Genomic DNA, 12,031 nt, shown 5'->3' on the forward strand with positions numbered 1-12,031 from the left:
AGCTACGTTCATATCCGCTATTGCAGTGACATCACAATAACCTGGGACGCTCAGAGACGCTCAGAAGCAAATGAAACAAATGCTCCGTGGTGGAGACCAAACCCGGAGCGTAGAGAGAAGGAGTTCAGACTCTGTTAAAGGCGATATGGCAGTGTCCTGACTCGTTTCCCCGAGAGGCCAAAAATATCAGTTACTGAAGTGATTACAGCGAGAGAGCGGCTTATGTGGAGAGCAGCAGCGTTTTGATACCGAGCCCAAGCTGGCAGAGAGCCGCGGCTCCCAGCACACAGACAAAGCTCGCTTTGTTCAGCCGAGATCTTTCGGTTCAGAGACAGAGGGGAAGGCGGCGCTGCATTCATCCGCCGTGCAGCTCTTCTGTGCACGCACCTGACCTCCAGATAGACAACACACACACATGCACACACACACACACACACACACACAAACGACATTCGTGAGGTCGCGCTTCATTCAGAGAGCAACTTTTATGGAGATGAATGCAGTAAAAATACAACAAAAGAAAACAGTGACTAAAACCATGCAACGCTAGCTAAAATTTTTGTTTATGTTTAATAACAATAATAATAATAACAATAAGTTGGCTATTCACACTATTCCTTCTTCTTTAAATGAAAACCTCGGCACCGTCTCGCTATTTTAATAAATCACAACATGCACTGTTCATATAATCACTCATGTTTATGTTGACACGCACACACGTGTGCTCCTAATCACATGATGAGACATGATAATAAAGACTCCAGAAAACTCTAACTAACAAAAGAATTTTATGTAAGAAAAGACACAAACGAAGCTGCACTGAGTAATACAAACTTTGTTATTCGGAAACCACACGTGACCAGTAAGGGGCGGAGCTTGTCAGCGTCCCCTCAGACTCTAACAAGAGTAGAGTTTACAAAATGACCTTCAGTCAGACCTGAAAGCAGCGACTGAGACCAGAAGCTTATCAGCACGAAGCTCGTTTCCTCAGAGACGTCTTTAAACCACCGGAGGAGTCGCCCCCTCCTGGGTGAGGGAAGGAAGGTGGGTTTAAAGCTCTTCAGTTTTAACACATTTTCTGTCTGAGTATAAAAAATAATTCTTAATAAAAAAGAATATAAATAAAATAGTATTTTTTCTCTCTTTTTCACCATTTCTTTGTGGTTTTTAATGGTGAAAAACATATACCAGAAACTTGTTTGAGAGTTGAATATCATACCAGCAGGTAAAGGTATGAAGTATTCAGGGTGTAAACGAGCTCCCATCGTCATCATCATCATCATCATCATCATCAACAACTGTCCCATTGTCTCTCCTCCCAGCAGGACGTCCAGCACTCATACAAAAACAAGCCCAAGAAGAAGCAGCTGTCTTGGCTGGTAGCCATGTTTCTCCAGGGAGGAACAGACAGGGAGCAGGAGGCAGAGGAGGAGGACAAAGAGGGGCTGAGGAAGAGGAAGGAGAGGAGGAAGAAGGGAGGCAAAGAGCTGGGAATGGAAAAGAGCAAGGAGAAGAAGAAGAGGAAGAACCGTGCAACGAAAAAGACACACAAGGAGGAAAAAAGTGACGTCAAATCTGAGATATTTAAAGAAAACGTGACTGCGGTCATTTCTGTCAGAGGGGGCAGGTGTGCTCAGGTATGTGCTCCTTCTTTTAGCAAAGGTTTGGTCGCACATGAAGTACAAAGCTTCCGGGCTCACACACCTGTGTTTTCAGCTGCCAGCTCGGTGACAGTTTCTTGTCCTTTATTTCAGCAGCAATTATTCAGGAATCTGGGAAAAGTCGGAATCTGACTGAGGAAAAGATGTGTGGTTTCAGCATGGCGTGGTGGACGCACTTATTTTTAACAAATGACCTGAATCCAGCTCGCCGTTTTCTCAGTATACATCGGTACACCTGAGCAGCTGCATCCCTTTAAAAATCAAAGAATCGGGTTTTTAAATGATTAATACAGCTCAAATCTCTTCCCACACCCACGGAGCCGTTGGAGTGCGGCCCGTAGCTGAAACTAAAATTAAATGAGAACGTGTAAAAAGTAAAGTAAAGTTAATCTTTGAGCTTGATTCAGTGCAATCAGACGATCACAGCAAAGAGCAGGACGACAACATTCAACAGTTCAGAGCTAAATGTGGATTAAACCACCACAGAAAGTAGTTTTGAACAAACACTCATCAGTTGAGATAATACATGATGATCCGATTCAGACATTTTACATCATGGAACTGAATCAGATTCATTTGATTTTTCTAATTAAAAGTCATCAGTCTGAGTCACGTTTTAAGAGTTTCTTTGAAAATAAATGAAAACTCATTTAGTCTTTCATTTCCACCCTCTGTGCACCTAATCTGATCTGGAGTCAGCGGCTCTCGGGCTCTGGACCGACTCCAGGCCGGTACGTCTGTTCTCAGAGCTCCATCGAGGACCCTGCCAGAAACTAGCAGCAGGAAGAACCCGCCAAACAGATCCTTGCCGCTCAGGAGTCACCTGCTTGCTGCCCGCTCAGGTCAAAGTTCAGACACCAGTTTAAGGAGCGGTCAGACATTTCAGAGCCGAAGGTGAGAGGACGATATCAGACTCATCTTAAAGCTGACATAAGGCTGCATGTCTCACCCTCCAAATACTTCTGCTCACGCGGCGCAGATCTGGTCAGTAGTTTTCCTTCTGTGAGCAACAGAAATGCAGCATGTTCCTTTAAGGCCGCCCCGGGCTCAGCTTTCCTCACTAAGACGAGTAAAACAAGAGCGGATATTAGAGCCCCGAGCCGACGACGACCTCTCCCTGGACACAGAGCAGGAGGAGAAGCTGCAGAGACGTACTGGAATCACAGCTCACAGATAAACTCAAACTCCACAGAGTCTGAGAACAAATACAACGGACAGAACAGCAATGGCTTCACTTCATCGTGTTTCAGAAAGAGACGCAGCGCAGGAAACAACAGAGACATTAACATTAGGAAATGAAGATCATTAAAAATAAAGAAAATTAAACTGAGAAACAAAGAGTGAAGGAAACACAGTGAGAATAAAGGAATAAAGCAAAAGGAAATCTGAAGATACACGAACACGAGAAAGAGAACAGAAAAAGGAATGAAGAGCAAAGAAAGAAAAGATGATGTGAAGAGGAAAGAAAGATAAATACTTGAGAAAAAAAGAGGAAGGGAAGCTCTAAGAAAGGGAGGGAAAGAAAAAAGTGAACAAAGACAGAAACGATGGAGCGTGAGAAATAAAACAGAAGCAAACCAAAAAGAAAAAGGAAGAAAATAGGATGTGATGAAAAATGCAAGGTAAGAAAACAGAGAGGAAGGAAGGACAGAAGGGAAGGAAAGAAGGGATGATGGGGGAGAGGAAAGGAGAGGTGAAAGGCGAGCAGAGGAGTGAGTCACGTTCGACAGCCTGAGACTCGCCAGGAGCTCGAGGACTCGACGTGTCCTCACACTTTCCACACCGCGGGACAACCACGGGGAGGGCGAGAGAGGGCCAGGACGAATGTACAGAGAGAGAGAGGGAGAGAGAGGCGTGGGCGAGCGAGCACGCCACGTTCAGGAAGTTCAAGCAGACAATCCTAATCCTCCAATTTCCTCCCCTCTAATCATCTCTGCCTGCTCATGGCCGCCTCCAAATTGGAAACATCTTCTGCTCAATATGACACTCGCTGTGTAACACACACATACTCTCTCACACACACACTCACACACACAGACCACGTGACCCTGCCGGGCCATCTCTGCGTGAACTCTGTGCTGAAAAGGTAAAATTAGTGTGAAAAAATGAGTCATTTCCATCAGCTGATCAAGCACAAGGTCGCGGCGCTTTTAAAGGAACAGTCCGCGCTCTTTGAGTTGCCATCTGTTTGGGAAACCACCTAAATCCATCAGCGCACCTTTCCTACACACACTGATTCGAGTTTTCACAGAGGAAGAAAAGTTAAAGAGCAGTCCTCCCAGCCTGAAAATGACCTCCAAGTGTGGAGCAGAGTCTCTTTTTTTCAGACACCAAATCATCTACCCAAAAAATCCTAAATCCAAGTCCAAACTGAGTGCAAGCTCCACCTCAGGGAGCCCGGCCAATCACGAGATGTCACTGGCGGAGGTAAAGGTGGTACTCTCCAGGTTCGTTCTCAACATACTGAACACCAAAAACTCATCCTCTCATCAGTCGGATTTTACTAAGAACCCGAGCTCCAAAGAGAAAAGGCACGTTAAATAACGAGAGCCCTCTGGGTCAACAATCATCATGATCGGGCCACTGAATGGCAGACAGAAGGTGGCCATTTAGGAGCAGCAAGTGGCAAAAACCTGGATTTAGATTGGTCCACAGCTCCCAGCTGATACAGTCCTGTATCTCTAGACCAGGGGTGTCAAACATAAGGCCAGAGGGCTCCAATCCGGCCTTCTGGACCATGTTGGAAAAGTTTAAATTGTGACTTTTAACTGTGGTTTACAGATTTTCCTGCTCCTCCATGGACATACTACACCAAAGTAGGTAAGAAATAAATAAATAAAAGACAGACAATTTCACCATCTACTATAAAAATGTTGGTTTGTTGTTTTTTTTTACAATGACTCTGCAGAAGAAAAGAAAAAAGAGATTTTCTATTAAATGTAAATAAATTTAAAAAAACGTGAAGCTGATTTTTACACTGAAAACAAGAAGCATAATCGTTGTTCGTCGCTCACATACTGAGCAACCACCAAACTCACAAGTTAAAGCCTTCTGCTTGTTTTAAAGTGATCAGTGTTCATTTGTAGATCAAACCCACAGTGGTCTCAGTGCACGTTACTGGGCCCAGCTCAGGAAGACCTTCACCCTCCTGCTTGGTCCGCAGCTACAGTCAGAGCGCCCTGGTTTCAGGACTGTCTCTAAAGTTTTGGCGTGCTGTCTATGCTCGGCTGCTTCCTGCACTGCGTTTCTGCTCGCTGAGCTCATCGCTGAGGCCCGGTCCTCCTCTCAGACTCTGGCTAATGAACGCGACCTCACACGGACCACAAACACAGCGCTGAGGCACCACCGGCCCGCTCCAAGTCACCGCTTCACAGAGCCGAGCATCGCCTCACTCAACCTCTGACCCCGAACACACTGCCAACCCGGACACGGGTCAGTAACCAGAGCCATCAAACAGCCAGCATGTTCACCTGGAACACACACACACACACACACACACACACACACACACACACACACACACACACACACACACACACACACCTTCCTACTGCTCATTAATTCTTACACAGTAGCTTGATTACTGTGGTTGATATTAATTAGCTTTAACAATTATTCAGCTTTTTAAAGACGACAACAGAGTGCGTCCTGAGTGGCGTTCAGGTGCTCAGGTTAATAATAACAGCCAGACAAAGACGCCATGTCATCTTCACCGTGCTGTAAGAACACAGTCAGAGCTGCTCATGGATGTCAGAAAGCCCCGCCTTCTCCCAATACACCTGGAAGCAACTCCTTCTGATTCTTTACACGCCTACATCATCACATATCCACTGTGTTGCTCTTCTACGCGCACAGCTGGTACTTCCTGTCCGTCTCCCTCAGCGTCATGCTGTAAGCCCCGCCCCCTACAGCTCATCTATGATTTGTGATGTTTGGACTGTAGAAATAAATTTGTCAGAACCAATCGAATCATCAATCAGCTGTAGTTATTAATGAATCCTTAATGATCAATAATTTACTCTGTTCCATATTCAGCTTCTTTTATTGTGTAGGAGGAAGTTACACAGTCTGGCCGCTGTGACATCATCATCATCACGTCCATGCAGACCTGCTCGGTTCACGCTGCGGTGTTCATAAACAGGTTCGTCACTGTGATTTAAAACGTCTCTCCGAACCTGAACGCACCCTCACTGGGTGGACAAAGTAACAGAAACACACCATAAACCAGACTTATGACCGAACAGCTGACCCGAATCTTTTTTACCTGGTTGATCTTTTTTTTTTTTCATTTGAGAAATTCTCTGCTGAAAGGTTTTAAAAGTTTTTCTCAGTAAACTCGTCATCCTTTCATCTAACTCAGAGAATAGTATCAATAAATCACGTTTTGTTGATTTATAGAGCCGCGGCACAGTTTACACTCTAAGTACTGACTAACAGAAAATATCGATGCCAACACCAATCATTATTCCCATGTTGGAGTGGCCATTAAATGAATTATTATCAGCTGTTACTAATACTGACACTCATGAGGATGTTCAGCGTGTTTGGAGGCAGTGCATGGAGCTGGATGAAAAGTAATACACACAGCTGGCTGTTATTAATTTACTTGTGTCCCTGTCCAAAAACATAATTTCTACATATTCACAGACTCAGCACCCTGAAGGATGAATCTGCATATTACACAGTGACCCATCAGGCTCAGCTCACAGGTCTCTGACACATCAAACTCATACACGGGACTAAAATCCTCCAGTTTTTCTCTGTGACAGTAAACACTTCTCCAACGCTTTCAGACGGGAAGCACATTGTGATTGAACTCTTTTCATATGCAGAGAATTCAAATTTTCTTTGAATGTGTAAAGACTCGCGCTGATGATTTATATTTAAATATTTCACTCAGATTCTCGATAAGGTCAGCTGAACCTTATCGAGAAAGGTTCAGCTGACAGGACATCGTAATGGTTTTCTAACGTTTTACGGTTTCATCATTAATGGTAAAGATTTTCAAATAAACGATCAACAAGCTCGCTCTGCTGCAGGCGTCTCAGAGACAAACACGAGCTGAACCTCGGTGTCGGACGCCACTGAGACTGATCACACCTTCCTGAAACCATCAAACGGGTCTCAGAGCCCGGACCAATCAGCTTGCAGAGTCGAAGTAAACAAGTGCAAAGGACAGCAGACAGTGAGACACATGCGATCCACTGCACCACCATCCCACCGACCAATCACACACTTTACACGCACAGGTTCAAAGAGCTGCCTCACAACTGAAGGCAACACCCGCAAACTGCCCCGACGCCACCATCAATGTGTGTGTGTGTGTTTGTCTGTGAGTGTGTGCGCGCGAATGTCTCTGTGTGTATGTGTGTGAGTGTCTGTGAGAGTGTGTGTGTGGGTGTATCTGTGTGTGTGTGTGTGTGTGTCTGCGAGTGTCTCTGTGTGTTTCTGTGAGTGTGTCTGTGTGTGTCTGTGTGAGTGTGTGTGTAGAGTTCCTGAGGGTTACACACTCAGATCACTTGGATTTTGTGCTTTGTCAGTCACTGAAGCTGAAACTGATGGAGGTGCAGACATGAGGCCGTACTGTGCTCCGTCTGCAGCACACAGCTACTGTTCCTCTTGAGCCTCCAACATCCAGCATGTGCTCTGATCAGGTACTTCAAATCATAAAGCGCCTGCGGCTGAATCGCCACCAGTGCTTACTCCAACGTTCTGCTTTTAAGATGAGCATAAAGCAGCTTTTGAAAAAGGAACTAAATATTTTCATTTGTGTCTTCGAAGACTCATTTATTGGCACTATGAGCGAGAGAGAACAATCTGAAGAGATGGGAATATTCTAGGAGCTCAGTGTTAGTGGTGTTTACACCTGCCTCCTCCTCAGCTTTCTAACACATTTTAAAATAATTTTCAAATTCATGAATTTCACAGTTTTTAAAGCATCTGCAGAAACTCTAATAATAATAATAATAATGTCCCACATGTTCCACATGCACCGTGTTTACAAACATGTTTATAAACATACACAACAACATCCTGAAAACAGAGTTGCTTATTTATTTGTGATGCTAAACGTCACTTGTAGTGCTGTTAACCCCTGCAGAGAACACACACACACACAAACTCTCTCGTCTTTATTGTGTATGAAAGTCAGATGTTCTTCTTCTGCTGTAGTTTAAATTGAAGCGCAGCCCGTTTGTCCTGCATGGTTTTGAGTTTATAATTTAAATAAATTTTCTGTCTCTTCTGCGAAAAACTCCCTGATATTATTTTTCTTTTTGCCCGTGCTTTCCGCCTTCATCCTACTCTCACTGTAAATGTGACTATTAATGAAGGCGACGTGTTCACTGCTGCAGATGCCGCACAGCAATAAATACAAACTGGCAACAATTCAGCTTCACTTCACCAGCGTTTAACTGTAACGTGTAGCGAAGACGAAGAAGGCCGAAGAAAGGCTCACAAAAAATCCGACTCCACAAGAGGAAGCAGGAATTCAGAACATTTTTGCAGCTTTAAAAACAAAATATCCTGAATCTGAAAGACTCATTAACGATATTAAATCACCAAACAGCAGATTATAAAAAATATTTAAATGAGATTAAAACCTAAAATCCATTAAAGCAGTAAAGGAAAACTGGTGCGCTGGCCTGAAATCATCTGGAATAATCACAGCTGCTTTCTGAAAATGGGAGCAGATAATCCTCTTTGTGCTTTCAGCCAGTTTAACCTTTCCTGCTGCTTCACAGATTTAAGTCCCACTAATTACCCGCTATGATCATTTAGGACGCTGCTGCGGTGATACCTCATTAGAAAACTCTCAACTGCTGAGTTTTTAATGCAGTCACTGTAAACGTGTCTGTTATCTCCCCACGAACTGTCAAATTTTTCACGCAGAGCGAAAAATTAAAATCATTATTAATTTGAATTTACTGCCAAAGTCCAGTAAAAAAACCCCAGAAAATACCTGTGCCTTTCATTTAAATCATTTAGAGGAAAAAGGAAAATATTTCAGGTTTTACATCCCAAAAAACGTAATTTTTGTGCATAATTATTGCCTAAAATGACTGTGAACTTCCAGCATTGGCCTTATTTTAATTTATTTTCAGTTTTTTATATTTACATTTAATTGTGAGGTTTAAAATCATTTTAATAAAGGAATAAAAAGTAAAAGTAGAGTCCAATCAGGATTTTACATTTATATTCCGAATGTATTTTTAAATAAATGTTATAAATAAAGTACAAATGGGTTTAATTTAACCTCCTTGATTTAAATAAAATTATTTAAATCAAGTAAAACGACAGGAAACTTTTCCTTTAATAAGAAACGTTTAAGGACAAACAGACGTTTCTATCTTGTGCTCAGCGCGTGCCATAAATTTATTTTAATACATTCACTTCATTGAAACGGGAAATAAATTATTTTTTTATTTTTCCTGCTTCAAACTAAATTCAAAAGATTATTTTAATAGAAACTCTTCACCTAAACTCTCTCTCCTTGGACCGGGAGCTGGCGTCGGCACAGTGTGACCGGAGGAATGCAGAGTTCTCGGAGCTGTTCGGCAGCATGAAGCCGCCGTTGTGTCTCCGCGCTCAGGCTGGAGGAGCGGGAGCTGCAGGTGCCTCCGGTCCCGGAGCTTCTGAAGCTCCATGGGACCACGGCGGGTCCGTCGACCCTTACGCGTCATCACGGAGCAGCCGACCGGGGCCGGAGCCCAGCTCGTCCCGGGACATCACGGGGAGGGAGGGGGGAGGCGGGAGTGTCCGCTCCGTAAGTACCGGCAGGAGCGCGCGGACACGGACGCGGAGCCACTTTATGCGCGCTTTGACAAGTTTGCGCTTCTGAGTGGAGAGAAGCTCCGACACCGCGGGAGGAGCAGAGAGGAGCAGAGAGAGGAGCAGAGGGGAGCGGGGGTGTTTGGCGGGAGGAAAAGAGAAAGAGAAGAAGGAGGAGAGCAGCTCGTGCCAACTCACCATCCACCACGTCCTGGCTGAGATGTCGTAGCACAGCTGCCATTTGATGGATCCTTCCGAGCTTTTCCCCGCCATCACGCTGTCCGCGAGCCTCATCTGAGAGCGCGCTCACCGGACATGAGACACCTCACCGAGAAAACATTTGCTCTGGCATGTTGGGCAACATGTAGCCGCAGCACATGGAATCATGGGAAAAAAAGCGCCCTGACAATGAACCAATCTCCTGCAGACCCCGTGGCAAGGTGAGCGGCAGTCATCTGCTGCGAGGAAAACACACCCCCTACACACACGCACACACACACCCTACACACACAAACTCACTGCACAAACAGACACACACACTCACTGCATATACACACGCACACACTCTATACGCACACAACACACACTCACTCACACGCGCGCGCGTTCGAGCGCAGGAATGACGAGCCTTTTTACGCATCGTCGCGCGCCTCGGGTCGCTTCTCCCTTTCTTCCTCCTCCGGTTTAATTAGGGCTTCTTCATCATCATCAGGAGCAGAGGAAGAGGAGTCGAGCTGAACTCTGCAAACTTCTTCTTCGTGGTCACTTTAAAGGCAGGTAAGGGGGAGGGAGGGTGCACATGGAACTGCTTATCATGCTTTGTTTTGTTTTCATCCTCTGTGAGCCCTCCACCTCCTCTTCCTCCACCTCCTCCTCCTGCAGCCGAGCCTCGTGTGTTTTGGCATAAATACCTCCAGACCGAGGGGCCGTGCGCGAGTGGACCCTGGACGGAGCGCACCTCTCCCGGCCGAAGCTTCATCATCCCGAGCTCAATCAGTAAGTCTGCTCCACCATCATGCACCTCACCTGTAGGAAGGAGACAGCAGGAGGCTCAAGCTGAGGCTCAGCCTCACTCCAAGCCTAAAAATGAACAGACAGAGAGGGTTTAAACTTAAACTTGAGACTAAAATCAGCTTGACTGGTTTTTATCTTTATTATTGATGTAAAAATAAAAATTTCAGACAGACGCCGCTTTAGTCTTTAATTAAACTTTCATATTTTTGTTTAAGAGTCTACAGCCATTAATAAAGGAGCTGCTTTCATATTTCATATATTTTCAGATGAGACAGAAATCACTGTAAATTATGATTTATTTTTTATTTCAATCTAAGCCAAATTTATTCTTATTTATTTTAGTGTGAACGTAAAACAAATCTGAACAACAATCTGACAGGACAGTTTATGTCACAGCCACGCTTTACACCATACGTAAACTCAAAGAGTAGAATTAAATTATTTTTATAGCACTGTATATTTATAAAAAAAGAAATATGTATTTTATGTTTCCTGGCTGTGGAGATTTTAATGCCAAAGCACTTCCTGTTTGTAATTATTTCACATTTATAGAAAGAGAAAAATTATTAAGCTAAATCAATAGGAAGCATTGATAAATATTTGTCCTGATCATACATAATAACTTTTAATTATATATATGTATAATGACACAGAATAGGAAGGAATAAATTAGAAAATGATGCAGGTCTTTAATTATTCCTTTTTAATAATAAAAGCAAGTGATAATGGTCAGGTGGCATATATTTCTGTTGTGTACTCACTGTGTGTATGAATATTACCTTTATTATTTTATGTTTCTCTTTTTTGTGGAAATGCAGGTAATTAAACTCTGGAATCTTCTTCGTACACGTTTTTATTTCCTCTCAGGATGGACAGAGCGGCGGTGTCGTCCCATCACATGTGCTTCAGCCCTTCAGCCTAAGAGAGCCTTGCTCTGTGTGTGTGCGTGGGGGGGTCTGAGCAGGAGGTGTGTGTGTGTGTGGAGGGGGGGGGGGTCTGTGAAGCTCAGGTTCCTAATCAGACGGGGAATACCTGAACCAGGGCAGAGCCGCCATCAAACAGTTCACCCATTGTGGCGGCCAAACGGAGGAATGCGATTCGGCCGGAGATACGTCGGGGTGGGGTGGGTGGGGGGTGTTAAGCTTCGCCAGGCCAGGAGGAGGGGGTCTCTGGAAAGTTTGGAAAGAAATTAGAATAGATTTGGAGAGCCCTGCAGTGAAAGGTTAAATCAAGTCGGGCTTATGGAGCATGCTCAGGTGCAGTTATCGTCTGTGGTGCTGTTTGGGATCATCTAGGACACGTTGTTCACCGGGAACACAAGGAACCAGCTCCGTCTTCCCTGCTGACAAACTTTGTGACTCCAGCCACGAGCGTTCGACAGATGCCGAGCGGAACTGTTTTCGTAGGCCAGCTCCGCTTCCCTCCACATGTGCGCTGAGGATGATCTCTGAATTCAGACTTTATGAAGCTTGCGTGTTTTTTTCACTCAGAAGCTTTCTGCAAACTAGCACAGCTTTCACAATTTTCAGTTACCGACAACTCAGCCACCTGTCAGGTTTTATCAGAAATTTTCCTGTCAGATGATT

General features: G+C 44.4%; 1 protein-coding gene across 6 annotated transcripts in view; it reads right to left on the bottom strand.

Annotated features, from left to right (window-relative positions):
- nfia (nuclear factor I/A) overlaps positions 1-9,744 on the bottom strand; it is a 143,934-nt gene extending 134,190 nt beyond the window's left edge. For all 6 annotated transcript variants that reach the window (XM_085150111.1, XM_085150115.1, XM_085150110.1 and 3 more), the window contains exon 1: positions 9,630-9,744. In XM_085150111.1, coding sequence (XP_085006237.1) covers positions 9,630-9,725 — 96 coding nt within the window. In that variant the 5' untranslated portion in view covers positions 9,726-9,744. The remainder of the gene's footprint in view (positions 1-9,629) is intronic.
- Between the last annotated feature and the right edge of the window lie 2,287 nt (positions 9,745-12,031).

Source organism: Neolamprologus multifasciatus, chromosome 23 (genome assembly GCF_963576455.1).
Source record: "Neolamprologus multifasciatus chromosome 23, fNeoMul1.2, whole genome shotgun sequence".
In the NCBI taxonomy this organism is placed as follows: domain Eukaryota; kingdom Metazoa; phylum Chordata; class Actinopteri; order Cichliformes; family Cichlidae; genus Neolamprologus; species Neolamprologus multifasciatus.